Genomic DNA, 27,957 nt, shown 5'->3' with positions numbered 1-27,957 from the left:
TAAATAAAATAAATAAATAAATGAACAACCAATACAATAACCATCATGACCACCTGGTGAATTTGAAAGTCATTCTGCGACCGTAAACATCCCTGTACCTTGTGAAAATCACGCGTGTGTGTTTTTGTTTCATTTTTAGTATTATGTGAATATTTTGGTTGTTTATGATGTTGCACTCTTGTCTAAAGTTATCTCTGTCTATCTATAGCTCCATGGCGATCTCAATCGTCTCCATAGCGATCTCAATCGTCTCCATAGCGACCGCTATCGGTCAGAAAAGGAAGTACACCACATTTTCCAATGGACCAACCGCTGCCGGCCACATTCTCGGAAAAAAACAGAAAGGTTTGGTAAAACAAGACATGAATAAAAAAAATATTACACAAACAATTCATACAATCACATGCAAAGCCCCGTTCACCCGGGTACTTTTTAAATTACATTTGTAGGCGAGTTAAAGCTCGTTTATCTTGACGCCGGTTGGCTAGCTAACAGCTTCTTCAACTTCACGTTGGTTCGTTATTTGAAGCTGTAAATCAATAATTGAAGTCGTGTTTTCTGTTTCTCGTGTTGTTTTAGTGCCGCTGTGTTTGTCGACGAGCTCGTACACGATGCTGAAAATATTAATTTTGAAGGTAAGTGAGCTTTTCACCGACTAATCACCAAAGTTCGCTAAATGCCAGTGAGCGCCACGTTGAAGAAGATTGATGAGGATTAAACTTCAGCAAACACCTGATTTATGTGGATCCCCACAGTTGTGTCCAGATACAGATTAGGGATGTTACATTCACTCGGTTCACGATACATTTATTGTTCTGTCACAAAGCTTGAGGGTGATTTCCAGTTAAAGGTGACATATTATGAAAAATCCACTTCTTCAGTGTTTCTGAACATATATTTGGGTAACCTGAGTGTCTACGGACCCACACAATGTTAAGTAAATCCATCCAGTCCTTTTGTTTGTGGTCTGCATAAGTCTGACAACACAGAGAAAAATGCTCTGTTTCAAATGTGCTCTCCTTGTGATGTCACAGCGGTGATTCTGGTTAAAAAAAAATCAGAAATTCTTAAAGTAATTCAGAGAAGCCTGTTTTGGTTCATAATATGACATCTTAATTCAGCTGTATTCAAAGTGAGAGCCTTCACACTACACGTCCAGGCTTTCCACTTCATGCCACTGATGTAAAAAGGTTCAAATGGAACAAAACAAGGATAGTAGAGCTGGAAATCGTGTGAACTAGAGAGTGGATCAGTGAAATTCGACATTTCTTCTGGGCTCTGCAGGTTGACAACCCGTCCTGTCTCTGGGGTCGGGTTGTCCGGGGTCCGGGTGGAGACGCAGAGACGGCAGTACAGTACGACAGTCTGCTTGCTCAGATGAACCTCTTCTACCACGACGTCACTCAGGACCTGCGCAAGCTGAAGCCCACATCGTTAGAAGAGGGACAGGTAATGCAACACCTGCATTCTCCCTTCACAAAGGTTTACACTCCTGAGTGAGGCGGGGGGAGGGGCGTCGTTTGACACCTTATTGGACTTGATGTGAATTTGATGTCTTAGTAAGGTGATGGGGCTAAAGCAGTGATATGGTATTCTTTTCTACATTAGTATTAATCACAGTATTAACAGCTTTTTTTCACAAGAGAAGAAACCAGACGGTTCATGAGTAAGATGCTAGATTAAGGTTTTTTTATAATGCCCCGTCTTACATTTTTAAATTGTATTCTTATTTTTTTGCCACATTCATTGGCTGAGTTGGTTTTGGAACATAAGCAGCTTTTGGGTTATGTGTTCAGGAGCCGAATTACGAACAGAGATAACGTCCTCTATGTGCTGTATTTCCTCTCAGGTGTGTGTGGTGTACTGGTCGGTGATGAAGTCGTGGTGTCGGGCTGTGGTGGAGTCCATCATCATGGGCTCAGTGTCCTGTCAGGCTCGCTGCCTCCTGGTCGACCATGGAGAACGACTCGTCGTGTCGTCAGATCAGTAAGTCCAGATCCAGTCCACCCCTCCTCTTCACTTAACCACCGCCATATGAATAAATCATCCACACACAAGGCTTATTTTTTCAGAGGACGTTTTTGTTTTCTTACTTGTCTTAAAGAGTGTATTGAAAGGGTCGTGAAAATGTGGGGGAACAAAATGAAACCTAAAAAACCCCACAAGGTCACATCAAAGAGTCTTTATGTGGTAGATAATCATGGACTGTCTTTGATAGTGTTTCTGTGCTGTTTAAACAGGATCAGAGTTGCTGTGCAGAACTTTCTCCAGCTGCCTTTCTGGGTGAGAAGGTTTCACCTGGCAGGACTCAAACCTTCGACCCTGAGAGTGTCCGTCTTTGAGGAGATGGCAGAGCTCATGTAAGACCTGCTTCATGTTTACCTCAGAACTGCTGATGGATTTGTGAAATATCCATGAAAATAAATAAAGTAGTTCTTAAGTTGTGATGCACACACATCCTTTCTTGATTTTCCTTGACTCACTTTATCTCTGTGTTGTGAAGTGAACAGTTTATTCTTAATTTCTTTCCTCTGCAGTTCATCCTCTCAGTGGGACAGCTCCGCCACACTCTACCTGCATAACCTGCTGCAAGGTGAGCAACGTCTAGTGTTCTCCTTTATTTCTGTCCATTTCATCTCATCAAGGAAACATTTGATGCGCTTTTAGCTAGTAAACATCAACCATCGACTATGGCAGCTGTTTTGTATATGTCTATCAGTTTTCATGTTCACCTGGAGGTCTGTCCTGGTGAAATAATTTCTCCTGCAGTGATTAAGGGCAGCAAAGTAAGCCTATGTTGTATAGGAACACACATGTAATAGTGTCTTGTTAAGCCAGTTGTGCTAGTCTATCCCATAGGCAAGGTATTCATCCTAAAGATAATGCTAAAGTCAGGGGCATGGTTCTCTCCCATATAGAGTCCGTACATTTCTCTTGCAGAGGCCCGACTTGATCATATCAATATCGCGACAACATGCTATCAGGCATTGCTGTTGTTTTTCCATTTTCCAGTGACAACAACATGATTCACGTTCAACAAAGATTCTGAGATCAGTACAAAGTGATTAAACTTTCTGATATGTTGTGAAAATGGGCACAAAAAGCTGATTTTAAAAGAGGATTTTATTGCTTCCCCCACCAAACTGTTTAACAGTGAGAGTGATATTTAACCAGGCCTAAAACCTCAATGTTCCTTTTTCTATCATCTCTTGTCTCCACCAGCGTCGACTCTGACGGAGGCTGTGCTGCTTGAGTCGGAGTCAGACTCCACCTCCATCCAGCTCTACCTCACTGTAGGGAACGTCAAGGTGAACTATTATTCCGTCACGCTCATTAAGAACGAGTTCAAATGCAGACATAAAAACATGCACAGGATCTGCTGATCGTTTGTTGACGACATTGCGACATGACACATTTTTATCTTAACGTTATCAACATGATGAACGATGAACATTTATTATACTTTTTTTGACAGTTCTTTGCATATAAATTGTACAATATACAATAATACAATAAATTGTTTTGTCTATCTTCAGTCACATTTCTCTGTACAGTTTGCTGCCGGAGCTCGTGGTTTTAAACAACAGTTAACCACAAACAAGACGTTGTCGATGTTTCAGATCTGTGTAAACGACGACCTGGTGGTCAAGAAGTTTGCGTTTTACATCAGAGAGTCAGCCGATGGCGGCCAACTGGATGAGGTGGACCAATGCCCTGTCATGTTGTCGTCCAGCATTTTAAAGCAGCTCAGCCCTTCAAGGACTCTGTGCACAGCTGCAAACATGCCGACAGCACAAACACAACCACCTCCTGGTAAACGCACAGATAGTCACATGTTTCAACACATGCATGGACAGCACAGAGGGCGGGGCGCGTTATGATCATACCTGGTTGGCAAAGGGTTTGACTTGGGAAAATGAGAAATGTGACTCTGATTTGGGGGCTCTTATCTGGTTTATTCCTCAGTGATGTCACAAGGTCTGGCTGCAGGCGGAGCAGTTGATTGGCTGACGGCTCCCTTTTCACCTCAGGTCAGCAGCTCTCTCGCTGTGTCAGTGTATGTTCTGAAGTAAATTTTAACACATCCTCACCTCAGACCTCTCTGCTGCTTTAGAGACAATATGATCTGACCTGTGAGGACGGCTGCCGGACAAGCGCCACAGATGAACAACTTTCTTCAAGTAGCCAATCAAAGAACGGCTTGGACGCTGCTGCTGCTGCAGAGAGGTGAGCGCTGCCAGGTTTTAACAGCTGGAGACTCTTTATAGTGTATATGTTTTTATTGTATCTTATGAAGTTCACTGAGCTGCTCTCATGTTTAGTGACTCATCAGAGGAGACAGACTCGTCTCTGGCTGCAGCTCTGACAAAAAACCTCAGCCTGTTCAGGTGAGTGATGACATCAATCAACGCAGTAAATGTCTGAAACACATTTAATGTTTTTAATATGACTGATACTGACAGCTCGCTCTCTTTGACCCAAAGGTTTCTGAAGTTTCTGAATCCTGGCAGCAGCTCTCAGCAAGCGGCTCCCGCTGTGAGTACAATCATTCATGCTTTTATATCTTCAAGATTAGACTATTGTAACAGTATTTTAACAGGTGTAAACCAAAAATTAATGGTGATCGAAAGGACTCTGTTGCTTCGGCCGCTACTTCCGCGTTTATTTACGTCACGTCTTACCTCAGGAAATCCCCCGATCCTCCTCCCCTCTGACAGGGAAAGTCCCCTTCTGTGAGGAGAATATGTGAACGGCTAGGTCGGGAGAATCTCCGGAGAAGTCCTCCTGTAATTATCTAGATCGAGGATTTGTAGCTCGGGCTCCTCGGCTGTGGAACGACCTGCCTGAGGATCTCAGACTAGCTATATCAGTATCTTCTTTTAAATCACTTTTAAAAACACATTTTTATAGTAAGGCCTTCTTCCTTGTTTCATCCAGGATGTTTTTCTTTGTCTCGGTTGTTTCCCTTTTGTTGTTTTATTTTTCATGCTTTTAATAGGATTTTATTGTTGTGCATTTGACTGTTGGGAATTTTTCTTTTTTTCTGTAAAGCACTTTGTGACGTTGGTTTTGATAAGTGCTTTATAAATAAACTTTATTATTATTATTACATGTTAGAGCCCAGGGAGAGTTTCTCAAGCTAAAGGCATTCATCAGGAGTGATAACGCTGAAGTGCTGTTGTCACATTGTCTAACACATGCTTGTTGGACACACTCACTAAGCCTCAGTTCATACCCTCTGTGATCTGTTCACATTTATGTGTCTGTTTTAAAACATTTTATGCATTCCTGAAGAATGAATCCACAACCAAAACTTTTATTTTCACGTTTTCCAGGTGAGTCAGCAGGAGGAGCTCACAGACTGTCAACCTGAAGAGACCGCTTCAGCCACCATCACCTGCACAGGACTCGATGGACATGCTTCCACTACAACAACACAGTTAGTGTAATAAAGCTCTCTCTTCTTTCTCTGAGGTCACTGACATGTTCAGGAGTAGCTTTGTTTAAAATTTAAATTTGGTTATGAATGAGAGGTTTTCTCCAGTTGCATTGTTTGTGTTAATGACGAATCTGCAGACTCATGCTGACTCGATTGTGGGATACAGTTGATTTATTTTTTCCTCCTTGTGCGTACTTGTAATTTGTCAATTTCCAGTTTTCATTAAAAGCCAAACATATTTCCAGCTTGAGGAAAAACATTTCTGGGCTCAAACAGCAGAAGCCAACAGTCACCTTCTAGAGGTGGGGGAATAAATCGATACCGCATAGTATCGCGATATTTTGTGTGCCGATATTATATCGTCTCATGGCCACCAAGTATCAATATTTTATGTTATTATTATCATAATTTTATTTTTGTAGACAAAAAGACAACAGACAATACACTAATGATACAATTACAGTGAGTACAGGCCAGAAAAGGAGTATATTCATGTTTTACGTGCGTGCGTGCGTGCGTGCGTGCGTGCGTGTGTGTGTGTGTAATTAAGTGTTTAATAGACTCTGGTGAGGGGTATGACGATTTTTAGAAAAAAAATCATGTTCAAGTTGGATTAGACTGAAATACCAACGGTTCAGATTGTGAAGTTGATGCAGCCTTTTACAGGGTTTTAGTTTGATCACAGTGTTGTTCGGTCTGTGGGCTCGACTCTCGTTGTGTAGAAATAAAAAGACTGAAGTGAGATGAATAGACTGAGCATTTTTTCTTATTTGACCAAACAGTTCTTGATTTAGTTTAGTTTTGTGGACAAAATGTGTACTGTAAAATCCGGAATATAAATCGCACCGGTATATAAGACGCACCCTGTTTTGAAGGTCTCTTAAAGAGAACTGTTTTCCTGCATGACGATTTTCATTTATATTGTGTTAAGCGATGTCAACAACGTGCAGTTTCTGTGCAGCTGTGTCGTTCTTTTAGTTCCGTCTGTTTTCACTTTCAGGAGTTTGCTCTCCTACTAGCTACAGTACGGTAGTTGAGCTCTCAGCCTGCAAGGAAAGTTGTGAATCAGAGGCACAGACTCCTAGCTTGTGAGCTGCGCTGCCCGACTCCGCTGGTCACTCTTTAACTTTAATATAGGACTCTTTCTATCAAAAGAGCACTCCACAATGTTTATTTACGGAACAATATACCACTGTTTCTGTAAATGCATGATTATGACCTCGTGAGGAAGAAAAGATGTTGAAAAAGTTGCGCAGCCAGCCTGGTCTGTGTCGCCGTCTTTCCCAGCACAGCGTGCACTCGGCTTTCAATACACGGGGAATGGGGATGTGTTTTTAATCGCATCAGGTTGCAGTGATAGTGGCTGCTGCCCCGCTGTAATGAAGGCGCTTGTTTCAGTATTTTGTACTGGTATATTGGTCACACCGGTGTATAAGACGCAGCCAACTTTTAAGACGAAAAAATAGGTATTAAAAGTGCGTCTTATACGCCGGATTTTACGGTAGTTAAAAAAGTTAAATCACAATATATTGTATAGCGATTCTCAGCATATCGCAAAATGTTTAAATCGCAATAATATCGTATCGTGGGGCCTCTGGTGAGTCCCTCCCCTATCACCTTCTTGGTTATTACAAACAACATATTTAGCCCGTGAAGGCGTGAAATCCGTACAAAAAGCCCTTGCACCCAGCTCATATCACAATGCAAATACACCAGTAATCACAAACAACTGCTCTCTTAAATTATAACAGAATTTATTTAAACAAAGCAACATCAATCCAAAATCAATGAACTTAATCAAACAAATAACTATTATAAACTAATCTAAGTAATCAAACATTAAACAGGCTTGTGGAAGAGGAGTAAGAGTGTAGAGGTGTGTGTGTGTGTGTGTGTGTGTGTGTGTGTGTGTGTGTGTGTGTGTGTGTGTGTGTGTGTGTGTGTGTGTGTGTGTGTGTGTGTGTGTGTGTGTGTGTGTGTGTGTGTGTGTGTGTGTGTGTGTGTGTGTGTGTGTGTGTGTGTGTGTGTGTGTGTGTGTGTGTGTGTGTGTGTGTGTGTGTGTGTGTGTGTGTGTGTGTGTGTGTACTGCCGCGGTGGTGGAGTTAGTCTCCAGATGTGCGTCTACACTGGAATGTGTGTGTGTGCGTTAGTTAGAGGAGGAGAAAAGAAGGAGAGAAACGCATGCCTGAAGAGGCCGGATCACAGTTCAAATCCCGCGCCACAACTCGGAGTAATTCCCTTTCATTCACAGAAACAAACCAATGGCCGAATTCAAGTTAAGATGGTATACACTGGCCTTTCTGATCAGAAGAGTAATACCCGGTTATAACGCTGTTACGCTAAACACATATAGGACGCGGCGGTCCGAAACAGGAACAACAAGAGTTTTAAACAGGTAAAACTCAGGACGCAGTTTTCGCATCAAACAATTCAAAAAACACTCTCTAAAGCTAATTCTGCCCAGACCTAATTAAGCCTCACTTGTGAATCGCTTTGCCCGCGATTGGTGAAGGGAAAAAGAGCCCGGCGATGGAACAGATCTTCTGTCCGTCCTGGTGCAGAAGCGTTTGATGGCGGCGAGGGTCCCTTACGGCGAGAGCGGCTTCGTTGGTTCTCCGTCGACTGGAAAGATGTCCGTTGATGTCCTTTCGTTGCAGGACGGAATAAGACCGTTATCTTTCTGATAATCTGTTATAGTCTCACTCTCCGAGAAACTGGGATGTGTTCACTGGACAATCCGAGCTCGGAATTTAGAACACTGCCGGACGCGGATTACCTGCGCGCCGAAACTTAAAACAAAGGGAGATTGTTGCAGAAAACAGGAGGTGAGCTTGTGTCTCCGAACACTTGAAGTCAGCGCGTTGAAAGAGAGAGAGAGCAATGGAAGTCTTGGAGCTTTGTAGCCTGGCCTGCTTCATGGGGGGTCTACCTTACGTCCCCTCGAATGAGAAGAGAGGGGTTCAGGTCCCCCCCTTTTCCTCACACGTAGGTATGAAGTATTGCAGGGGATTCTGGGAGTAGGAGTCCTTTAAGTCTCTTTGTGATCCCAGTGAATAACTCAAATGAGGCTTCTCAAAGAGATGCAGGCCCAAGTCCATTGTTTGCCTGTCTTAAGCCTGCATGGCCCAACAGCTGCATTCTGTTTTCTGTTCGTCAGTATGTTGTTCTCCGCTCTTTTGTGGATGTTGTCATTCCATTGGACTACACATAGCATTGATATAAAGGCAAATATTCTCATGATAACGTTGTGTAGCGGACTCTGTTGCTTCGGCTGCTACTTCCGCGTTGTTTATTTACGTCATGTCTTACCTCAGGAAATCCCCCGATCCCCCTCCCCTCTGACAGGGAAAGTCCCCTTCTGTGAGGAGAATATGTGAACGGCTAGGTCGGGAGAATCTCCGGAGAAGTCCTCCTGTAATTATCTAGATATTATCCGGAGTGCATATGTGAAAACGGCTTTAGTTAAAAACCGTACTGCTACTCAGATTCCCATCCATCCATTATCTTTACCGCTTATCCTGTTTGGGCTTGAGCTGATCCCAGCTGTCATTGGCAGAGAAGCAGGTTACACCCTGGACTGTTCACCAGCCAATCACAGGGCAGACATATAGAGACAGACAACCAGCTACACTCACATTCACACCTACACACATTTACCTAACTAGCATGTCTTTGGATTGTGGGAGGAAGCCGAAGTACCCGGAGAGACCCATACATGCGCGGAGAGAACATGCAAACTCCACACAGAGAGGCTCCTGTCAGATGGGGATTCAAACCAGGAACCTACCACCCTCCCTACTCAGAGTTATAAATCACTTAAAACTGAACACACACACACACACACACACACACACACACACACACACATGAAACACATAATTATCATACAGCATGAAACATCCTCAGTGTGCGTCCAGGATAAACTCTTCAAATACATCTTTGATCCATGGAGAAATATGGAATATGACTTTAGTCATTCCCAGGTCTGAATAACTGGAAACCAGAGCATGTTCTCTTCTTTCAGATTGTTTATCTTATTCTGAAAATAAACAATCTCATATAGCAAGTCACCAAATATTTAAAGTCCCCATGAAGGGAACTTTGAGAGTCTGTTACTGATGTATTTTGGGCAAAGCTTTTTAATTGGTCGAAAAAGAGTGAACGCCTCTGAGTGCAGGATGAGCCATCAGACACATGAAACATTTTACAGGGAGAGAAAATAAAGTTATTATATGATGATTAATTAAAATGTGTTTGTCAGATAAATGAATATTTAACAGGAAAGCTGGATTAAAACCTGGAACATGTTTTTTTCATTTCATGGGAACTTTAATCATTGATCTAGTTATCATGACTGCCGTCATCATTTTCAAGGACACAGGCTGTTTTCGAAACCGCGGACTACATACTACTATATAAATCATGATGATTTCAACAGTAGTATGACTGCCAGTCGTCGGTTATTTGCAGTGTGCTTGGCATGGTTAAACTGGTTTCTGGTCCTGGAATGTGGAAGTAAACAACAGCCCATCTGGAGGTAATTAACATAATTAAAATAAAACAAGTCTACGATCTCTCATATATTCTGTCATTTATACACAATGCTCTTCAGGTTTAACTTTTACTCAGATGTGAATAATATGTAGTAATAGAGCAAGCCAAGGACTCTGTAATTGCAGCTGCTTGTCCAGTCTACAAAGCAGGAAAATCTGAGGTGGTAAGACTTATAAATATATGAACATGTCATATTTGTTATTGGTTCATTCCCATGATGTGGCAAGATATTCAGTCACCGCCACCGATGAGTTCAAACAGCTGCGCTCCGGCATTTTGATCTCTGACCTGGCACTTTGCATTGTGGGAGACAGTACGCGAGGTAGACTGGTCCGATGCATACTGTACATTTTTCCCGAATCAGTATGACATCCTGGTATTTTTGGCATACTGCGGATCTCGCAGTTGTTCGCAAACTGCATACTGCATTTTGGCCAAATCAGTATGTACTAGTAGTATAGTGTATATATGCGGTTTCGAAAACAGCCACAGTGAATAAAAGCTGCACACCTGCTGCTGATTTTCAGAAGAGACTTAAAATGAACCCGTTAGGGCAGAGTCGGATGGTCAACGTGGAAAACCTTTAGGACAAACTCTAAGACAGGTTTAAAAGGTGCTGGGGATTAAAAACCTTAAAATCAGGACAATTTACATTTCTTTAAAACACAAACAAAGACGTGAATCCAGTCCAAATGAGGCGTTACTTCTTTAATGAATAAACTGTCACTTACTTATTTACCAGGGCCAGGTAGCAGTAGACCTTCACTCTTAATACCAAACTTACTGTCACACTGTTCTGAACTGTTTCCCTTGAATGTTTCGTCCCACAGGTTGAACCCTTCATACGACAGAGAGGCGGTTACACAGCACGAGGAGGCGTCATCTCTCAGTGTGAGGTGAGGAAGCTAGAGCGGTAATAATACACACTGTAATGACTGAGCTGATTGTGTTGATGTGAAGTAAATCAAACATTTACATTGGCTTTATTTGTTATTTGTCAGTGGACAAAGAGGAACTGGAGGTTTTTATGAGATCCGTCAGATTGAAGAGGAAACAAGGTAGAGTAAAATGTTCTGCTTGTAGCCTTCTCTGCGAACTTCAAACCACAATCTGTGACAGCATGACCACAACACAGTGTGAATAACATGTTAGAAAGGAAACGAGACACATCCTTTTAATGTGAAATGTTCATCCTGTTAGCCTGAAGTGATGTCTCCTCTCTGTTCAGTGGGAGAACATCAGTAGAGTCTGAAGCAGCAGACAAGACGTGGAGGAGTGAAGAAGACCGGGTCTGTTCACGGTGAGCTTCCAGTCAGAGAAAAACGTTCACATCTGTTGGTTTGTCAGGATGACACAATGCTCACACTAAGGCCCCGTGTCCACCTTGAGTATTTTCTGGGCAGAAAAGCGCTGGCTGTGCCCTCAGGAGCTCTTGCATGAAGTGTTTGTGCGCTGAGAAGAAAAAACGCTGCAAGTCCATCCTGTCTCTATGACAACAGTCTGTTGACAACGGCCGCTGTATGACCAACACTGCTCCGTTACTTTTTACGCAATGTTTTTTATTTGAGATGGTTTACTCCAGCAAACTCAGATCAAAGAGGATGTGGGTATAAGACAATCAAGATGAAGATAAACTTTATTGATCCCCCATGGGGGAAATGTTTTTGTTACAACAGCTCACGAAACAGGAATATAATTATCAAAAATAACAAAAAGTTAAAAATCAAAGATATGTACATCAGTTAAATAAAGGGAGAAAAAATACAATAATAGAATAATACAAGGTATGTAAGAATAGACAATCTGTAGGCGGCAGAACTACAGAGAATATCATACATTTGGAAAAAAGCTTCGCTGACGTCAACAGGGCTGTGTTTTTTATCTGGACGGCCGCTTTCTGCTGCAAACACTCTTCTCATTGAAAACATAACCTTGGGTAAAACACTTAAACCAAAGTTGCTCCCACTGCTTCGTCAGCGGCGTGTGAATACAGCCTCAACCATCAGTGTGTGAATGTGTCGGTGTGACAAAGAGCTTTGAGTAGTCTGAAGACTAGAAAATACATATACAAGCTCAAGTCCATTTACCACTGAAGTCCATATGTGTGTTTTTCTGAAGTCTTTATCGGGCTGAATGCTGGCCTTAAACAAAACGACTATTTTTAAAGACCACTCCAGTCCCTTATTAAAATAATGTGAGTTTTTCTGTGGTGGCTGAAAGCTGCTTATTTTTTTCTGCTTCAAGTTTTTTTGTTTGTGTGTTTTTTATCTTTTGTATTGAAGCCATACTGTGTTCTGTTGTGTCCCTGCAGCCTTCTGGAATGGTTGAACCCAGAGCCCCTGAACTCTGATCCAGACGCTGAAGACAAAGAGGTATCTTCTCACATTCTTAGTGCTTTCACACCTCCACACTCCTGAAGTTTTCAGGGTGAGCTGCATGTGTGACACAAACAGACACATGTTTCTCTCTTCACCTGGAGTTTCTCCTCCAGCCTCCTCGTACTTATTCTGCAGAAAGTCAGAGTGAGCTGATGTGAGAACACATCAGGAGAATTCACCTGGAGCGAGTGGGAGGGGGTGGTGACGTTTATTCCCTGTGATCGCTGCACGACCATAAACTGTCTGCACGCCACCTCTACCATCTCTGTGCTCTAATGAACCTGCTGCATTATGTTTCCTGTTCTCCAGTATGTTCTTCTCCACTCTTTAGTTCAGATTGAGATTCTGTTCAACTACACGTAGCATTGATATTAACACAAATATTCAAGTTATGGCATTGTATACCGGCCTCTGTGGCCTTGTCCGCTCAGAGACCCCCCTCCCCCCGTCCTACAGGGATGGTCTGCCACTGTTAGCTTCATGTGTGAACAACCAGATCAGGAGGATTTCTGGGGCAGTCCTAAAATTCTCTTGAAATGTTCAGGAGTGCATGTGTGCACATGCATGTGTTTTGTAGATCCAGTCAGAGCTTCTGCTCTGTGTTGGTGTCCATGGTTAAAGCAGACCAGGACTGTTTATTCTCTGTCATGTTAGCTGCCTCCTGAGACATGTCAGTTTATCGATGATGACATAGAAACATGTATTATGTAGCTTATATTTTCTGTGCTAAGTACCAGTTCTTCTTTTACTCATAAGTTACAGTTTTTTTAACCTTTGATATCCATTCATTGCTCATGAATCTCTCGTGTTGCCTCACTCAGGTTGTTCACTTTGATCCCAGGAGGAGTGGGATTCTGGTGCACTCCGCCCTCCCAGTGGAGCCCTGCTCCTGCCTAGATGATGCCCCCGTCACAGACACTCTCCGCCGGGTAAACAAGGATGTGTTCAGGGTTTGAAGTTGTCGACATGTCCCTTCAATTATAATGACTTATTTTAATAATGGAGAACAGGAGACTGAGTAACAAGCAGTCCTGTGTCACACTAAATATTATTTATATGTTTAATATCTACTTAGTTACACTAACAAGCTGTTATCACAAATATCTTATTATTTCTTCAAAATGTCTGTTTGGAGTTTTTTACCTCGGTTGGAAAAAAAAAAAAATTATTTTGTTCTGAAAACAATGTGAGAGGAGATTTTGGACTGTGATGATGTTTCTGTTCGGATTCTTTTCCTCTCGCTTTTTATATCTCAGGGCCAAGTTTATTAACCTGCACTTCTCAAATAGAAGTCACAAAACGCTTGTTTTAATCAAGTGATTTACTGAATCAGACTGCAATTTAAAAATAAATGATAGAGGCAGTATGGCTTTGGGTCTCGTGTGAATTTGATTTGTGGAAAGTCGTGTCTGGTAGTGTCTTCCAGCAATTCCAAATCAGTGATATTGTCTACGTTCTCTGTTAGCTGCTCTACTCCTTGTAAGCAGGTCAATCTGTTTTTCCAGGTAAACAAAGGCATGCCTGGTTGATGCTAGCAGTAATAATTTCAAGGTTAAGTGATTCCCTGTCAGTTTTTTTGGGGCGGCAGTAGCTCAGTCTGTAGGAACTTGGTTGGGAACCGGAGGGTCGTTGGTTCAAGTCACGGTACGGTACGGACCAAAGTATGGAAGTATGGTGGCTGACGAGGTGCCAGCCCGAACCCCAACAGCTGTAGCGCGTTCCCTGTGAAGCAACCCCCTCACTCTGACATCTCTCCACTAATGCATGTCCACAGGTCCTGTTTGTGCATGTGTGTATTTCAGGCCTGTGTGTGAGTAGCATGTCTCTCAAGAACAGAGTTTAAACCAGAATTTCCCCTCGTGGATGAATAAAGTATCTACAATTAAACCACAACAAACAAAGGAACCTGCTGGTGCAACGGCAAACTCTCGTTAAACATGGAGCCTGTACAACAATAAGAGTCTTCTTATGTAGTCATAGCATCTTTCAAAATGTGGCTGAGTGTAATGTTTTGCTTTCAGCCCAGTCATGCCAAAGTAAGAAAGTTGTTCATTTCAAAGTTAGATGCCACCACTGATTGGTTTCCTTCAGATTCTCCCCCAGACCGGAGCTCAGACAGTTACAGGTGTCAGTCAGACTACAGAGTGATGGAGGGAGATCTTTGGTGGGTGGTAAATCAATCAGTGACCCTCCTCTGATCACCCGTGTCTGTCACTGACGGCAAACTATTAAGTAATACAGATTTTTTTACTTGTTGTAAATTTTGTATCAGGGGAAGATGTGTGTTCACGCTAAGACAAAGCTACATGTTCACGCTGCAGACTCACACAGCGATCGATCTGCCTGCAGGTGTTGCAGAGGAAACAGTACAACAGTCTGTCTCCAGCTGACTGTTACAGCTGGCCAGCTGTGGCTCGAGGATGCAACACTGTCATCGTCTCCCCCAACGCCGACCAGCCACTCAGCTACCTCGCCCCGCTCCTCACCCACATCCTGCTCAACTCCATTTTTACCTCCCTCACCTCCAGCGCAGGGGTGAGTCCAATGACATCCAACAAGCGGCCATTTTAAGGTTGCATCATCAGGATCTTATTATAATTTTTTTTTTACATATTTTAGTACAAATGTTTTGCAAATGCTCCAGTAGATTGATTCAGCCAGTAACTTTGTTCTTGTAAGACTTGTGTCAGAGTTCAGTTTTATAACCTTTGAACCTGTTCTTTATGTGTTGATTTGTTGGTTTCCAGCCCATAGCGGTGTTATTGTGTCCAGGCTGGGAGAAGGTGCAGGCCGTGTACGACCTACTGGATGAGACTAAGGTCGCCCACACCCTCCACCCTTTTGTTGTGCTGCTAGGCGTCGGTAAAGATGAGGCAAAGACCATCAGGATCCCAAAAAACTGTGAGCGAAGCACAATCTCAGTCTGCTAGTGGTCAGATTCTAACTTCATTTTAGTGACACTTTTATGATTATTTCAAACTAAGCTCTTCATATGGTACCCTAAACATTTATTCTTGTGTCAGGCCTGCTTTTAGTGACCACGCCTTTCAGTCTGGTCCGTATGCTGTCCTGCCACTGCTTCCTGTTCCTGCGTCTGTACCACCTGGTGCTGGACGAAGCCGACCAGCTCTTCACTCTCGCTCCGGAGCAGGTGACAGTCGGCTCATCATTCACGCTAACCAGCAGACGTTAACCAGCTCCCTGAAAATAACATCAGGGGGTCGACAGTGATTTTTGGAAAGCATCAGTCATTGAAACATCTGAGATTGTGTCGTTTTAAAACTCATTAGTGACGGTTCCAAAGTACTGAGATATTTTGACGACCTTCGTTAAGACTCTGAAAAGCAACAACAATTTGTTTTCAGACGAGTGTAAATAATTCTCAGCCTACAGCGCGGACTGAACAAAAAAATGACAACATCTGACAACACTCACAACTGACAGTTGATTCCTCCTGTTTGATTATTTGAGATCTTATCGATCTAATGAAGACAGAAAACAGACAGCTGGAAAACAAATGTCTGTTTTTGGAAATAAGATCAGGAGATGAGGGATAAGAGGAATAAGTCTTTTTTCTATGTCACGTCTTACCTTAGGAGACGCCCCCCCCCCTCCTGTCTGACAGGGATAGTCTCCCGCTGTGAGGTGCATGTGTGAACAACAGGTCAGGAGAATATCCAGAGCAGTCCTCCTGAAATGATCTAGATCTTTTCAGGACTGCATCTGTGAAAACATCTCTAGAGGGTCAGAAAGTCAGTGCTATATCTCAGGGTTTGATCATGCAGAGCTGTACATCTTAGTGTCACATTTTTAAACTTCATAAGAAAATGGACAGCAGCTCATTCGACCCATCTGATCTCTTTCTCCTGATGGACACCCCGATGTTTGCTGTGCAGTAGATGAGTCTACAAATAAAACTCCTCTCCTTTTAGATGGCGACCATCTTGCAGCATTTCCAGAAGGTGACCTCCAGCGAGCAGAAGGCTTCCTGTCCCCAGCAGCTCGTTGCTGTTGCCAAAAGATGGACCAGTCACATGGAGGGCTTGTTAGCCAATCACATGCCACACCCCTGCATTGTCCTGACTGTCCCAGAGGAGGCTGCTCTGTACGGCAACATTCACCAGGTCCGTCTCATTAAACCACAGAGAATTAAAATCGTATTTTTGGCTTGTTACTCACCAAACTTTCTATAACGTCTGTAGAGCTAAATACATTTATATATGGGTTAATATGTTGTATAACTTCTGATTAAGTGTATGATCATATTCATTTAAAGGAACGCCTTCTCTCCCGACAGATCATCCTCATGACTCTAGAGAGCAGTAAGATCTCTGTACTGCTCAGTTCGCTGGATTTCAACCCAGATGTCGGACAGAAGACTCTGATTGTAGCCAACTCTGCTCAGGAGGTGGAAAATGTGTTCAAGGTAAAAACAACTAAAACAGTTTTAGATATACTGAACATCTCTGCTCTTTATCTTTAAAATCTTTAGAATATAATGATATCATCTGGACAGCTTTGTTAATGTGTACTTGTTATTAATGGGTAGCCTGTATCTCTTTCATTATACCTGTCTTTAGTGTTGTGGTACTCGAAATTGGTCTTGGTACCAAGACTGGTCTTGAGATCACTTTCTGAAGGTCTCGGTCTCGTCTTGGAATTGAAAGCATTTTTATTCGGTATTGTCTCGGTCTCAGACTGGGCGGACTCAGGATTTGAAATCAAGACCGGTCAAGACCACCAATGATGGGCTATTAGTCCACGTCATCACTGTGGTTAGAAAGAAATCGCCTCTTAATATAAAGAACATGTAACTTCAGTTCATTCATAATTAAATTTTTATCCCCCGATTACGACCGCAACCTTCCCGGTGTTACAGTCTAAGTGAGTGACACGCCCCCTGCAGCATGAGGATATTTCAGAGATATTTATGGTCTTGGTCTTGTCTTGGCCTCACCTTGCCTTGGTCTTGGTCTTGATCTCTAAATGTCTTGGTCTGGTCTCGGTCTCGGAGCACTCTGGTCTATGTTAGTGTGGTCTTGACTACAACACTACATCTCTATATCATCGAAAGAGGAAAACTGATGAAACCTGACTGAGAAACCAAAGAGGAGTTTATCAGTTTCTTCTCTGATCTCCAGGCCGTGTCCAACAAGTCGGTGTTCTGCCTCATGACCCACGAGGGGTTAACTCATGACTTCGACTTTGTCATCCAGCAGTGGAGGAAAGACATTGGCCCCGGCACTCACCTTATTCTAGGTAAACAGATTCTGAGGACCTTATACAACCTCCAGAACTTTCAATCAGTCAATTTTTATTTGTAAAACAACAATGCATAATCAAAGTGATCTCAGACTATATAAAAAAGCAGGTTTAGACTGTAGACATTACTCTGTGTTGTATTATTAACAGAGACCCCATATTTATCCACCATGAGCTAAGCACTTTATAATGTTTAGCAAGTAAAAGTGGCAAGGACAAAACTTAATTAACTGTGAAGACATTCTGATCCATTTACTGATTTTCCCTCCTGAACGTTGACATCTTTCTGTCTCTTTCATTCCGCTGTGTTCCACATTTAAACTCCAGTGACCACCAACGAGTGCCTGAGGTGTTTCGGCATAAGAGATGCCACTTGTGTGGTGCACTTCAGCTTCCCCACATCTCCTAAAGTTTTCGGCAGCCGACTGTTCTGCATGGCCGAGAACTTTAGGGACCTTTCTGAATGGGTGAGAGCAAAAAGGGTCGTTTGATTCTGGATAAATGATCAATGCATATATTATTTTTTCAGCTATTTATATTTTCAGCTAAAATATGTCCTTGATGTTATTTCTTGTCATCATTTTGATTTCTCTACCTCTTCCAAGGTTCCATCCCTCAATCAATCAGAGAGCAGCCCGTCTCTCACAAGGTCCGTGCTGCTGATCTCTGAGAGGAACGCCCGTCATGTAGTCGGGGTTCTTCGTTACCTGATAAGAACGAATGCCCCACTGCCCTCTGAGCTGCTGTCCTTCGCCCAGGGTGTCCACACGGCCCGAGAGGACCAGAAGACCACCAGGCCTCTCTGCAAACACCTCAAGAGCTTCGGCGTGTGCAGGTCAGGTCATGATTAAAATGATTAGTGTCCAAATTACTAACATTGTTTTTTAAAGCTAACGGGAAGGACATTTTGTGCTCAACCTTCAGAACATTATTCTCTCAGACTGAACAAATGAATCACGCTTGTTTAGGCGCTGTTACCCAGAGAAGATGAGCTTACTGAGTAAACTTCGTGCATCGTTTTAAAATCTCTGTCTCATGCTTTGAACCTGCGGCTCAGCTTGAGATGATAAAGTTCTCTTCTTTGTTACATATAAAAGACACACATGTGGTCCTCTGGACCCAATACCATCAAGCCTCCTGCAGACCATTTCCTCTCCGCTTAATGCTGCACTTAAGCATATCATCAACTCCTCTCTGTCAACGGGTGTGTTCCCCACCGCATTCAAGCAAGCTCGGGTCACCCCTCTGCTCATAAAACCCACACTACACCCAGCCCAGGTTGAAAACAACAGACCGGTTTCTCTTTTGCCCTTTCTGTCAAAAATACTTGAGCGCACAGTCTTTAAGCAAGTCTCTGAGTTCCTGTCCAGAAACGATCTGTTTGACCCAAATCAGTCAGGCTTTAAGCGGGGCCACTCTACTGAAACTGCACTACTGTCAGTAACAGAATCGCTACGAGCTGCCAGAGCTGCGGGTCAGTCCTCAGTTCTATTACTGCTAGACCTGTCTGCTGCCTTTGACACAGTCAACCATCAAATCCTCCTATCCACGCTCTCTGAACTTGGCATCTCAGGATCTGCCCTCTGCTGGTTCGTGTCCTACCTCTCTGGGCGATCCTTTAGAGTGTCGTGGAAGGGAGAAGTGTCCAAAGCGCACAACTTATCCACAGGGGTACCTCAAGGGTCAATGCTTGGTCCCCTTCTCTTCTCCATATACACAAACTCACTTGGTTCAATAATCCACTCTCATGGCTTCTCATACCACTGCTATGCTGATGATACCCAGCTCTTCCTGTCATTCCCACCAGACGATGTTACAGTCTCTGCAAGAATCTCATCATGCCTTGCTGATATCTCTAAATGGATGAATGAACGGGACCTTCAACCTTTCAAAGACTGAGCTCCTTGTCATCCCAGCCAGTCCCTCTATGCAACCACAGATCAATATCCAGCTTGGAACAACCAAACTCATGCCCACAAAGTCTGCCCGGAACCTGGGTGTCATGATTGATGACCAGCTAACTTTTAAGGTTCAAGTAGCCTCGATTGCCCGGTCATGTCGATGTTGCCCTGTACAACATCAGGAAGATCAGACCTTACCTGTCAGAAGATGCTACACAGCTCCTGGTACAGGCTCTTGTGATCTCACGCATCGACTATTGCAACTCTCTACTGGCAGGTCTTCCTACATGTACTAGCAAACCTCTGCAAATGATACAAAATGCAGCAGCATGACTGGTCTTCAACCTTCCTAAAAGAGCACGTCACTCCGCTGTTCATGTCCTTACACTGGCTCCCAGTTACTGCTCACATCAAATTTAAAACTCTGCTGCTCGCTTACAAAACAGCGACTAAAATGGCTCCTCCTTACTTTAACTCTCTCATCCAGGTCTACACTCCCTCCCACCCACTACACTCTGCCAATGAAAGGCGTCTGATCCAACCTTCACAACAGGGTCCTAAGTCTCTGACCAGACTCTTCTCCTCTGTTGCCCCCTGGTGGTGGAATGAACTTCCAAACTCCATTCGATCTGCAGAGTCCCTCTGCACCTTTAAGAAAAACCTAAAGACCCAGCTCTTTCATGAATACCTACTAACTTAATGATGATGGTCTCGATATTATTGATGATGATGATGGTTGTGATGATTGTTTTTGTTTGATAACGATGACTTATAAGATGGTTTCTATACTGATTAGAGCTCTCAAGAACTGCCGTCAATGTTGTGCAATGCCTGTCAGCACCTGTGTGTCCAATCGAACTCAAAGTTGATCGTTTGCTCTTACTGACATTGTTCCCTTTTTTCTAGATCCTTGCTTGTGTTGTACTTACTCTCTGATGTACGTCGCTTTGGATAAAAGCGTCTGCTAAGTGAATTGTAGAATTGATTCTCTGTGATTGTTTTTTTATAGAGACAGCAGTGTGTGTCCTGACCGTCACAGATTCATCCCCCGCCTGGATCAGTCAGTGCTCCCTGCCTCAGGAGTTATAAAAGTAAGGACGTTCACATCTCTGTCTTTACTTAAGACCTCTCCTTTGGTTATGTGTTATAATGTATTGTGTTGAGCTACATGGAGCAGCAGGACACAACCTTGATATGTTTGGAAAATACATATTAGTAATACTCAATCAACTCCAATAGAAGTGGCTCCAATAATAAATCCACAAACAACCCGTCTTTAAGCTTCACAGTTACACAGTTCCTGCCCTTCATTCATTGTCCACAAGAACCTCTGTCGTTAAAACTTGACCCTGTGTTGTGTCTGGCAGGTTGTGCCGCTCTACATTAAGACAGCATCAGTCTTCTATGGCTGTATCATCAGGAAGGAGGAGGGAGGTTTCCACAGTCTGCTGTCTGAGATGACTTCTTACTACGCCGACAAGAAACCCAGAGCCAAAGAGCTCCTGGAGGGCGAGTTGTACGCTGTAGAGGAGGACGAGGTCTTCTACAGGTGTGATATAAAGAAATATACGTTCACTTGCTGATCCTACTTAAGAAGACTGCACAGCTCAAAGTCCTTGTAATGTAGTTAGCATGTCACTGTTAGCTTCAGGCTAAATTCTTTGTACATTTTATTGGTGAAATCAGATCTCTCTGTGGTCTAGACCACCACTATTGAATGTGTTATTTACATGTGTCTCCTTGCAGGGTAAAGATACTGTCCGTCCCCGACAAAGGCGACCGGCTGATTTTCAGCGTTCTTGTTCGCTTTATTGACGTGGGGAAGGAGGAAGAGGTCAAATCCCATCAGATCCTGCAGCTTCCGGAGCAGTTCCACTCTCTGCCGGGTCAGGCTGTGGAGATCATCCTCGGCCGAGTGAAACCAGTCGACAAAGAGACCGAATGGCACCCAAAGGTTCCCTGCCCACCTTCTCACTTTTATACCCAAACACATTACCACTTATTCTGTGATGGGTTTTCTGTTAATTGATCCATAGGTACAAAGGATCAGATACATGCTCTTGAGCAGTGTCGGTCCTGTGTTAAGTCGTGTCAGGTGATTGGACATGTTTTTGACTCACAGGTCACCAGAGCGATCAGCCAGAAGATCCGAGGTCAGCAGCACCGAGCCAGAGCCGTTTTCAGTCTGGGAAACACCATTTTTATTGACCCCATGGTAGGTTTCTACCTGCCAGTCATCTCCTTAATTAAGTATCTCAGTTAATAACAGATCAAATGTGACCGTCCAGACGCACTTCTCATACCTATGTGTTCATTTAGAAGGTTGGCTGCGTCTTTTATACCATTGTCAAATACTGACGCACGCACCATCATTACACTGAGTGCAGCCTTCAGCATCACATCACGTCAACGAGACTCCACTAAACATAAACAATCATTTGAGTTGCAGGAAGTCGCCGGTCCTTTATTTTGTTTGTTTGTGTTATTGGTGACTTTTATTCGCATAACAAACAATTACACAAAAAAACTTAAAAGAGAGTGATGCAAATGCTGTTTCTGGTTAAACTAAATCATCTCACCCATGTTTTTAAAGTGCAGAAATGTATTGTCTCCTTATATTTTCAAAAATGAGGACCCAGTATTCGGTCGCAGTTGGCTGTAGACAACTAACTGTCCTCTGGGTTTTTTTTATTCAAGGTGCGTGTGAGTCAGGTGCCAGGAACGAAAACTGTGATCAATGAATACAACGTGCAGTCAGAGATCCTAAAAACTGGGATGGGAGTCAGCAACCCGGAGCACCTGAACCTTCTGAGGGCGCTCTGGCAGGAGAGCAAGACTGACAGCTACAAGGAGGCAGGCAACACGTCCGGGTGAGCAGGCACTCGATAAGTGGACTGAGTGGTGGGTCCTTATATTTCACCCATCGCCACGGTGATGAATGAAGCAGAGTGGTGTTGTTTTCAGGTCCACAGATGGTCCAGTATCTCTGGAGTTCAGGATCAAAGCTGAGGAGGAGGTTCTGGCTGAAGCGTTCAGAGCAGCCGAGGTCAGCTGGCGCGCTAACCCTCCTCAACTCGAACCATGTGAGCCGCTCAGTCCAGAGTCTCCAGTGATCCCGTCCTTTGTCCCAGCACCGCCAGAACCACAAAAACCAGCAGCAGCAGCAGAACCAAACCCAGTTCCAGTGTGTGATCAGACACCCTTGTTGTCTATCCAAGAAGCTAAAGCACTAAACTCCTACACTCCTGATCTGAAGTCCACTGAGCAGATCATGAGGTTTGTGTCTTTACTAATGAACTCCTATTAGATTAATTTTCCCTTAAAAAGAGGAGGCGGTCTTTACTCTGTCCCCAAAGATTTAGATTTCCATGATTTAATCCACAGGATCGGAGATGGAACAGAACTTTGCCCCCCGACCAGCCAGGCAGCTCACGTCAACCCTGGTGACAACACGATAATATTTCATCTTTAGAATCATCTACACTTCAATAATAAATGCTGATTGTGATATAAATCATTGTGTGTGCAGGTGGACCTGCAGGTGACAATCAGAGCAGCAGCCAGAAGGTTGCCATCCCCAATGAGACCGACTGTGATGATTCCACTAAAAGGTACAAGATGCATCATTTGGATTAACTAAGAAACTTTATTTATCCTTATTATAATGTGAGTCTGTCCGTGGCAACAACAAGCACAGTTAGTGGACATTCTGTCATTGTGGGCATTTACTCCAGAAGATTACAATGCAGTCCTTTCCTCTGGAGCTTTCTAAATTGTGTCTGTACTGATTTATCATTTTAAAACCCAAACATTTAATAAAAGGGCCCGGGTATTAAAATAACAGAATCCCCATCTTCCCTTTAAAAGTCTCTGGTAGATGATTTAGAGTGTACAAGTGGAACTACAGATATTAATGCCTCCAAACAATGCCAACCAAGAAAGACATCAGTATGAAGATTGCTTTTAGAAGTCGCCTTTTAGAAGTACACTTTTAGAAGTGTAAATTCTCACTCTAGTTGTGTTTCAGTTTCCACCCTCAGGTCCGCTGGCACCAAACGTCCGACTCTGTGATTGTAACGGTGAAGCTGATGAACCCGGAGAACCAGAGCTGTGGTTTTCACCCCCAAAGAGTCGTCTACAGGTCTGTGCGGAGCAGGCCACTAATGATTGCTAACTTGCTCCACTTCACATCCAGCATCCAGTGGAGCTTTTTATCTCGAGCACTTTACACCGGGGGGAGCGGGTACATGTTTAGCACGGCGAGTCTTTGTGTGAATTAAACACACACACAAATATGAGCTCACCACGAAATAATATTAGTTTTTGATCTGCTGGTAACAAATCAAATAACGTAAGACTATAAGTTTGACACATAGACTGTATATAAAGATGGACAGCGTGCCTCATCCAAAATACAAAGATGTCTGTGGAGGTTCTCAATCAGTTATTAAAAGTTCAACGACTCCTGCGTTTAGTGTTTGTTACGGCGCTGCTCTTTTATACTTTTTTATTTTGTAATTACGACTCATCTCAGAAAAATGTTGATTTAAACTCAAGTCAGTGTGATGACTATCACAGTAAAACTGGGTTTGAGAGAAATGTTTCTGATGGGTATTTTGATTTTATAGTTTGGAGTTCCATCTATTAACATGAAGGAGGCGGAGCTTATACTACAGCCAGTCAGCAGGGGGAGCTCTGAATGTTTGGGTTTGGCTTCATTAATATTAAGGCATTACATTGTCCATTTCTTTATACAGCCTGTGTTCTGAAACTGAAAACAAAGGTCCGTCACTTCTCACTTTGAACAACTGTTTAATACCAAAGGTAACATCAAATAACTGTGACATCATCATGTGGCACAAAATGGGAACCAAAACATTTCAGTTAAGTTATACAATACTTTGAGTTCATCCGTTTTCTGCTGCTGCTGTTCTTCTGCAGTGATCCTTTAAAAGCTAACAGTATCTACAGATGTTTCTGTGATCACTTTGAACTTCTTTTGGACAGAACCCTGAATTCCTCCAAATGCAATAAAATGTTTTGAAACCAATATTTTGTATGATTTTTATACTGTAGCTTGTTTTTAACAGACGCCATGACCTTTACTGCGTTACTCTGTTTGCAACCCATCAAAAAAGCACTCAGCCTGCACGCTTACTTACTCCCAGGGCAAAAACAGAAACCAACATTTCATGTGGTGAATTTGCATTAAAAGGAAATTCAGAGACTCAGATAGGAGGAAAGTAATTCATATTCCATAAAGGAAGAAATCAGTGATGTGCCAATCACAGGGCTGACATATAGAGAGAGACAACCAGCCACACTCACATTCACACCTACGGACAATTTAGAGTCACCAGTTAACCTAACGAGTATTGGACTGTCTTTGGACTGTGGGAAGAAGCCGGAGTACCCGGAGAGAACCCACACATGCACGGAGAGAACATGCAAACTCCACACAGAGAGGCTCCTGTCAGACGGGGATTCAAACCAGGAACCTCCTCGCTAACCACTACACCGTGCTGCCTATTTGTCTAATTTCAAGTAGATAAAGATATCTCTTTACACTTATTATAATCTGTATCACCTGACCCATTGAGGTCAACATCATATTTGAAGATAAATATAAAAAAGTTAATCTGGACGTGTCAGGTGAATTTTATTTATTTAACCTTTATTTAACCAGATAAATAACCCATTGAGATCAGGATCTGAATGTGGCTTTTAATGACATATTTGTAACAAGAAGTTAGATGAACAAACTCACTAAGATTTGAGATTTCTTTTTGCATTGTGGTGATTTAAAAAATGAAAGTGCAGAGACTTTATTGCTGGAAATCAAAAAAGAGGAAACTTTTATTTTGTTCAATCTCCTGATGATTTTTCAGTGATATTAATGGCCGTGGTTTGTTTCATCTCAGTCTCGCCCTGCCTTGGTCTTGGTCTTGGTCTAGACTCAGTCTCAATCCCTAAATGTCTCGGCCTCGGAGCGCTCTGGTCTCGGGTATGTCTTGCTCTTGGTTAGTGTGGTCTTGACTACAACACTAAACATTAGAGAAGATATTTTCCTGATTTCTGACATTGCATCACAAAGGGTCAAACCAAACTCCGGTCAGAAAAGATGACTTTTCAGAGTAGTTTGCTCTTCTTAACTTGTAGACGGACCAGACAAAACAGAATTTAGACGTTTTATAAATCTTCAAATAGACCAGCGCTCCACAGCTGAAACAGAATGCCATCTGAGAAATCCTGGTACTGATCCTAGCTAACAGGTCATCAAACTGGGACCTGGTCATCCTCAAAAACTACCCTTATTACCCTCACCTTACCTTAATTTCTCAATAGTGAGATTTGTTGTCTGTAATGGCGTCACAAACTGCTTTGACTGCTGGCGGGGCAGAACAAGACAAAGACATGTTGACATGCTGGTGTGTGGACCTCAGGCTTGGATTGACTCGACTTCCTGCAGATCGATGGGAGGTCGTATGTGATGGAAGTGCTGCCGATCTCTGTGTGGTAAACCCCAATAATGCTTCTTCATGTTAACTCTCTCTCCCTCTCTCTCTCTCTCTCTCTCTCTCCTCTCTCTCTCCCTCTCTCTCTGTCTCTCTCTTTTGATCGCGTTCAGCGGCAGAGTAAACGGTCGGACCTACAGAGTCAACCTGGAGCTTCAGGCCAACATCGCTGCAGACCTTTGCTGCTGGGAAATGAAGTCCAACGAGCCGGTCCTCAAACTGGTCAAACAACAGAAGGGATTCTGGGAAAAACTCCTGAAGACCAAGGTCAGGAGCAGGTCGATTGTCCATAGAAGATTTTAATTCTTTGAATTGAATTGAGCATCAACAAATTAGAAACAAAAATCATTACTGCAAAGCCAAACTGAACTTCACAAGGTTGTTTCTTTGTTTTCCAGAATATCTTCGTGAGTTACAACATGGAGCACTTTGAAGAGGACGAGGACAGGACCCTGAACGGTAAGAACCCACATCGGGCCTCATTCACCAAAATCGCATTAAGAATTTTAGTAATTTTATTAAGACTCACTTGGCACACCCTGAAAGATTTTGAAAATGTGAGAGAGCCCACACATGACGACGAATTGACTGACAGATTGAACAGTTCAGTTCTTTTAGTGTGTGGAGAGCAACGAGAGGGCCGACTCAGCACGCCACACACTAACAGATTCATTCACCAACAACTAGAGTCTCCACTCTCAGAACTCGTCATCTCCCTCGGTCAAACGCGACTGAAACAAACATGAAGGTCTGGCTAAATGTGGCTAGCTGTCAGTGAGATTGTTCTTGATGTTCAGAGAAACACAAATCAACAAGTTGTTCCTGAATTTATGACATCCATCTAACTTTATGCTTTGTGTTTGCTGTTGTCGCCATGGTGATGTCTGTTGTGCGTCCTGCTTCAGTCAGCTTGCTTCCTGATTGGCTTTTGTTCCGCTCCACGTGACAATTCACGGGCTTGGCTGTCCTTGGTGTCCTGCCCGCACATCAGGCTTCTGATCGTTTAACATCTACGATATCAAACAGGGGCGGCTTTAATTCTCTTAAAACATCTCACACCACAGTAGAATCTGGCAGCATCATCTTTGGAAGCGTCAGAACATTTGGCCTTTGCCGACTTTGGTTGGAAGGGGGGAATCGGGCCAAAATTCGGGTCGATTATCTTGTAATGTTGTTCTCAAGAAGATTTCTAAGAAGACTCTCCGTCAGATTCATCAACGTGTTCTTAAATGACTGAATCATTCACAGCTGTGTTCTTATCTCTGTGTGTGTTCGTTAGTTGAAAGCGCGTTCCTATTGTTCCTAATTAGTATAGGCAACCGCCCACTAATGCCCATAAAAGGGCATGAGTGCAGGGCCCTGCAGACACAGAAACACAGGTTGGTAGTAAAATGAAAGGTTGTGATGATGCCGGAGATGGCAGAACACCAGACTATTTATTTTAACCAACACATGACATATTTTCGTGAACGAGGCCCAACGTCTGTTATTTGTGATTCTTGTAAATAATGAGAGGTCCTGTCTTTGATCTGGTGTGCTCTTTGAACTCGTGTCTGTCTGTATATTTCATGCTTTGGTCTTCAGGTGTGTGGTTTGAGGAGAACACAGGAGAGGACCACTGCTACCTGAACCCAGAGAGCAACAGTGACAGCGACTGAAGAGGAACGACTAACGCTAAGAAACTGAAAACATCTCTCCCCAACACAAACATCTTGACTTCTATTATACTTTACCTTCAACCTTCTTAATATTATACTGACAGTCTTTCAAACTGGAAACTGCGAGGTCCGAAAGGAGGCGGAGATTTCTTCATATTGAGCTTCTGAAAAAGTGCTTCACAATACTGAATGATTCAACACTGCGTGAATATAGGTAGTACACTTTGACTAATAAGTACATAAAACAGA

At 43.1% G+C, this 27,957-nt stretch overlaps 2 protein-coding genes across 3 annotated transcripts in view; both read left to right on the top strand.

The window, feature by feature from the left end:
* Positions 1-27,957, top strand: part of ankrd27 (ankyrin repeat domain 27 (VPS9 domain)) — a 138,522-nt gene that overhangs the window by 75,664 nt on the left and 34,901 nt on the right. The window lies entirely within an intron of this gene.
* Positions 527-27,791, top strand: tdrd12 (tudor domain containing 12). Its single transcript, XM_061036981.1, has 37 exons — positions 527-635; positions 1,285-1,449; positions 1,850-1,986; positions 2,241-2,360; positions 2,538-2,593; positions 3,223-3,308; positions 3,621-3,813; positions 3,967-4,031; positions 4,115-4,227; positions 4,323-4,388; positions 4,485-4,536; positions 5,337-5,446; positions 10,825-10,890; positions 10,996-11,052; positions 11,223-11,294; positions 12,306-12,366; positions 13,194-13,301; positions 14,722-14,907; positions 15,120-15,273; positions 15,396-15,523; positions 16,305-16,496; positions 16,670-16,798; positions 17,514-17,631; positions 17,962-18,101; positions 18,240-18,469; positions 20,545-20,626; positions 20,903-21,084; positions 21,282-21,489; positions 21,658-21,750; positions 22,233-22,405; positions 22,500-22,811; positions 22,920-22,978; positions 23,065-23,146; positions 23,563-23,676; positions 26,164-26,317; positions 26,449-26,509; positions 27,635-27,791. The coding sequence occupies exons 1-37, from the start codon at positions 612-614 to the stop codon at positions 27,706-27,708; spliced, it is 4,422 nt and encodes a 1,473-aa protein (XP_060892964.1). The 5' UTR covers positions 527-611; the 3' UTR covers positions 27,709-27,791.

The sequence above is a fragment of the Labrus mixtus genome, chromosome 4, assembly GCF_963584025.1.
Source record: "Labrus mixtus chromosome 4, fLabMix1.1, whole genome shotgun sequence".
Taxonomy (NCBI): domain Eukaryota; kingdom Metazoa; phylum Chordata; class Actinopteri; order Labriformes; family Labridae; genus Labrus; species Labrus mixtus.
The sequence above is the reverse complement of the archived record's forward strand: the minus strand, read 5'-3'. Positions and strand labels throughout refer to the sequence as shown.

Bases quoted from the DNA above. Each gene is read 5' to 3' on its own strand.
- tdrd12 (XM_061036981.1), top strand. From the start codon at position 612: ATGCTGAAAATATTAATTTTGAAG. The intron at 3,309-3,620 runs GTGAACTATTAT...TCGATGTTTCAG, and splicing joins TCACTGTAGGGAACGTCAAG to ATCTGTGTAAACGACGACCT. The intron at 22,979-23,064 runs GTGACAACACGA...TTGTGTGTGCAG, and splicing joins GGCAGCTCACGTCAACCCTG to GTGGACCTGCAGGTGACAAT.